Here is a 4,369-nt window from a genome sequence, read left to right as displayed (position 1 = left end):
GAAGACAATTAAACTTTCAATTAATTTTTATATAAAATGTTTCTAAAGCTGCCGTTGTTTTTCTTCAGGTTTTCCAAGAAACCAGAATTACATCAGAAAACAATCAGTAATTTTAATTGCTTGTTTTAAGTCCTCTGGGGAATAAGATGAGCAATTGTCTCTAGGGTCCTGGCGGCACAGGGAGTGGAAGGAGATATAAGAGTCTTAGCATCTCCCCCCAAGCTAGCTCTCCAGAGGCAGGAGAGGGGCTGCCTTCTCCACCAGGAGGTTGGTTTGTAGCTCAGAGAAGATATGGATATTCTTTTTCATGTGAGATATGAAGAAGATGCCTAGGTTCAGTCAGTTCTTCACAGGAAAAATCATTTAGAGAAACTTTTGAGCCACTGTAAACATTAAGTAACTGGAACAAATACTTTCTCTTTATGCAGTTTTGTACCGAGGGCCTGGCTTAGCTGAGCTCCTCCATAGCGGTGTGTGGAACAACTGTTTCCTGAGAGTAGGAGAATAGAAGGGCCCTGAGAGTTTTCAGGTATATGCCTCTGAGCTTCTGTGATTTTCTTTGGAAGAGCTGTGCAAGGAGAATAGGAGATATTTAAATAAAATAGAATTGAAAATAATAAAATGAAACTGCTAGAGAACTATAATAAACAGGACCTACTCTAAATAACATTTTAGAGCATGAAAAAAATATACTAGCCCTCAAGGGAAAAAGAGAAAAAAAGGGAAGAATGGATAAGAAGAAATTTATAAATACCACTTCACAGATTCAAAGATAATGCAAATTGTTTAATCCATAAAATAACATAATTTGGGAGATAAGCAATCATAATATTTAATTTGCACATTAGTTTAACGTTGAGTTCAAACAGGCAAATGTGAAAATTTATCAGAACCAAGGAAATAAAGCAATAGTTCTCAACTACATTGTGTACCCCATTCTGCCCTCAAGGGGACATTTGACAATGCCTGGTGACTTTTTTTTTGTTTTTCATTTTTCCCTGCCACTCACATTAATGGCTTTAAAGGTATGCATTATTACTATTTTTTTTTTTTGGTGAAGAAGATTGGCTGTGAGCTAGCATCTGATGCCAATCTTTGTTTCTCTCTCTCTTTTTCTTTTTCTCCTCAAAGCCCCAGTACATAGTTGTATATCCTAGTTGTAAATCTTTCTAGTTTTTCTATGTGGGATGCCACTACATCACAGCTTGATGAACAGTGTGTAGATCTGTGCCCATGATCTGAACCAGTGAACCCTGGGCTCCCCTGTCGAAGCAGAGTACACACACTTAACCACTACACCAGTTGGCCAGCCTCTCTGGAAACATTTTTGATTGTCACAATGGAGGGACTGGGGATAAGAGTGATACTGTCATCTAGTAGATAGAAGCCAGAAATGCTGCTATACATGGTCCAATGTAGAGGCCATCTCCCCATAACAAAAAAAAAATAATCCAGCACAAAATGTCAATAGTGCCGAGGCTGAGAAACTCTGAAAAAGGGAATTAAGAAATAATTTTACAATACTGATGATTGACTGGAAAACATTGCCTTCTGATTGATCTTTAAATCCTTGGATATCTGAACATATAGGGCCATTGAGAATTCTCAGTGTGATAGGAGGCCTCTGATCTTTAGTGATGGAACATCTAGAGCCATCTGATTCTAGAGTTGCAGAAACAGAGATGACCTTACCAGAAATGATAGTCTGAGAAAAAACTTCATTATAAAGAATTATAATAGAAGGAATTCCTGGTATTCTTGATTTACAGTATTAAAAAGAGGAAAGTTTCAGGAGAACTGGGTTGTGTTCCTCACCATAACATCATTCTGAGTTGTTCTGGATATAGGATTGCTAGATTTAGCAATACAGAATACAGAATGCTAAATTTAATTTGAAATTCAGATAAACAATGAATAACTTTTTAGTATGAGTATATCTGTGCAATATTTCAGACACACACAACAAAATTTGTTATCTATTTAAGATTCAAATTTAACTGGGGGTTTTATCTCATAACCAATTTGATGCATCCCACCATTCTATCTGTATTAAGAATTCCTTTATCATAAATGTCTTTAGAGTGTGGATACATCTTAACTCCCATCTATATTGTTGACAGTTAATGGGGGACAAAATAAGTACTATTGGAGCAATACAGAAAGAGGAGAGAAGGATCTAGAAAAGGCAAGAGTCTTTCTCAATATGTAAGGGTCCTTGCCATACTTATTCCTGAACAAGGATGTTTCTCTAACTTCCATTCAGTACATTTCATTTTGACATAGATCTTCAGAAGAGCTACATGGCCCTCAACACATTCATTGGACTAGTTTCCATAGTTTATAGTATGAAGATTGTCTTGAAATTGGTTGAAAGAATTAGCAAAAATGTGTAAAAATGTGATCTTTACAAAATAAAAATGTGAATATCTCAATTTGTAATGTGGATCTGAGCCTGGCACAGAGTGATGAGTACATGACTGAATTTAAGAATCTGGATTCTGGTTGTAGATTGATCATCCAATTTCCATGTCATTCAGCAAGTCATGACTTCTTCAGGATTCTGTGCGCTTACCTGTAGAAAAAGGGGTTCAATAGATAGTCCTTACTGAAAAACATAAATCATTATTTACTTTGAGATTTGCCTTATGTAGCCAAAAGGAAGAATGATCATTAAAGTGCTAAACTGATATTTAAAATGTGGATATAATTAAGTATACAGATTATTCTTTCTTTATATCACAAGATGTGCTCAGATTTTATAGAAATTTGTTCTAATTATGAGGTATTTCATATGATTCACTTTTCATTAGTAATTACAGGATAGAAAATCTTTTTTTCACTTTACTAGACCTTTCTTTGTAGAATTTATGAAATCAGTGAGATTAGAATGTCTTACATGATGATTTGATTAGATGTTACCACATAAATTTCTTGAGTTCATAATTATTCCATTTGTAAGTCTTTAAAGTTATATTTTAGGATAAGAACAGAATTAAGTTATACAATTTTTGAGAAAGTAGAATTAACTAGTAATTCTTTTCTGAAACATTAGATATTCCTGTCTTGGATACTTACACCTCTCAGGATTATAACACAGATCTATTTTGTCTCACCTTATGTTCTACACAGGGGATAGTCAACCATGCTTTATGTGTCCATCGCTCTCCATAATGTCTTATTCCCAGGACTGATTTTCAGATCCTACCATCAGGAAAGATGTTTCTAGCAGAGAGAAATCTAACTGCTGGGGCCACATTCACCCTCTTGGGCTTCTCAGATTACCCCAAACTGAAAATACCCCTCTTCTTGGTATTTCTGGCCATTTACAGCTTCAGTGTGGTAGGGAATCTTGGAATGATTGTGATCATCAAAATTAACCCCAAACTACAGACCCCCATGTACTTTTTTCTCAGCCATCTCTCATTTGTGGATTTCTGCTATTCTTCCATCATTGCTCCCAAGATGCTGGTGAATCTACTTGCAGAAGACAGAACTATTTCCTTTTCAGGATGTATGGTGCAATTCTTTTTCTTTTGCACCTTTGTGGTGACTGAATTAATCCTATTTGCTGTGATGGCCTATGATCGCTTTGTGGCCATTTGCCACCCTCTGCTCTACACAGTTGCCATGTCACAGAAACTCTGTGCCATGCTAGTATTTGTATCATATGCATGGGGCATAGGATGTTCTTTGCTACTCACATGTTCTGCTATTAAATTATCTTTTCAGGGTTTCAATAGAATCTTCTCTGTGAGCTGTCTTCCCTGATTTCCCTCTCTATCTCTGATTCTTATCTCAGTCAGTTGTTTCTGTTCATTGTTGCCACTTTTAATGAGGTGAGCACACTGCTCATCATTCTCACATCTTATGTGTTCATTGTTGTCACCACCCTAAAGATTCGTTCAGCTGGTGGGCACCGCAAAGTTTTCTCCACCTGTGCCTCACACTTGACCGCCATCACCATATTTCATGGCACCATTCTCTTTCTGGACTGTGTGCCCAACTCCAAAAACTCCAGGCACACAGTCAAAGTGGCCTCTGTGTTTTACACAGTGGTGATCCCCATGTTGAATCCTCTGATTTACAGTCTGAGAAATAAAGATGTCAAGGATACAGTCGGTAAAATAACAAAAACAAATTGTTTTCATATGGAATGTATGAATGGGTAAATATTTAATGAAGGTCTTGCAGAACACCTTTCTGATTTCTGAATAAACTGTGTATCAAGAGTTCATTTTCAGAAATCATTTTGGATTTTCAAAAAGAAAGAACATGAGCTTTAAGTTAGACTGTATCTGGCTCTGATTGTATAAACCAGGGAAAACCAGTTATCTTCAGTAGGTCTTTATTTACAAAAATGATGTAATAT

The 4,369-nt window shown here is 36.3% G+C and overlaps 1 protein-coding gene across 1 annotated transcript; it reads left to right on the top strand.

The window, feature by feature from the left end:
* The first annotated feature begins 3,216 nt into the window (after positions 1 to 3,216).
* Positions 3,217 to 4,169, top strand: LOC103540099 (olfactory receptor 5D16-like). Its single transcript, XM_070566091.1, is given in 2 exon segments — positions 3,217 to 3,736; positions 3,739 to 4,169. Coding segments are annotated over 2 exon segments (951 nt in total).
* Positions 4,170 to 4,369: the final 200 nt, after the last annotated feature.

This window comes from Equus przewalskii, chromosome 11, assembly GCF_037783145.1.
Source record: "Equus przewalskii isolate Varuska chromosome 11, EquPr2, whole genome shotgun sequence".
In the NCBI taxonomy this organism is placed as follows: domain Eukaryota; kingdom Metazoa; phylum Chordata; class Mammalia; order Perissodactyla; family Equidae; genus Equus; species Equus przewalskii.
The sequence above is the reverse complement of the archived record's forward strand: the minus strand, read 5'-3'. Positions and strand labels throughout refer to the sequence as shown.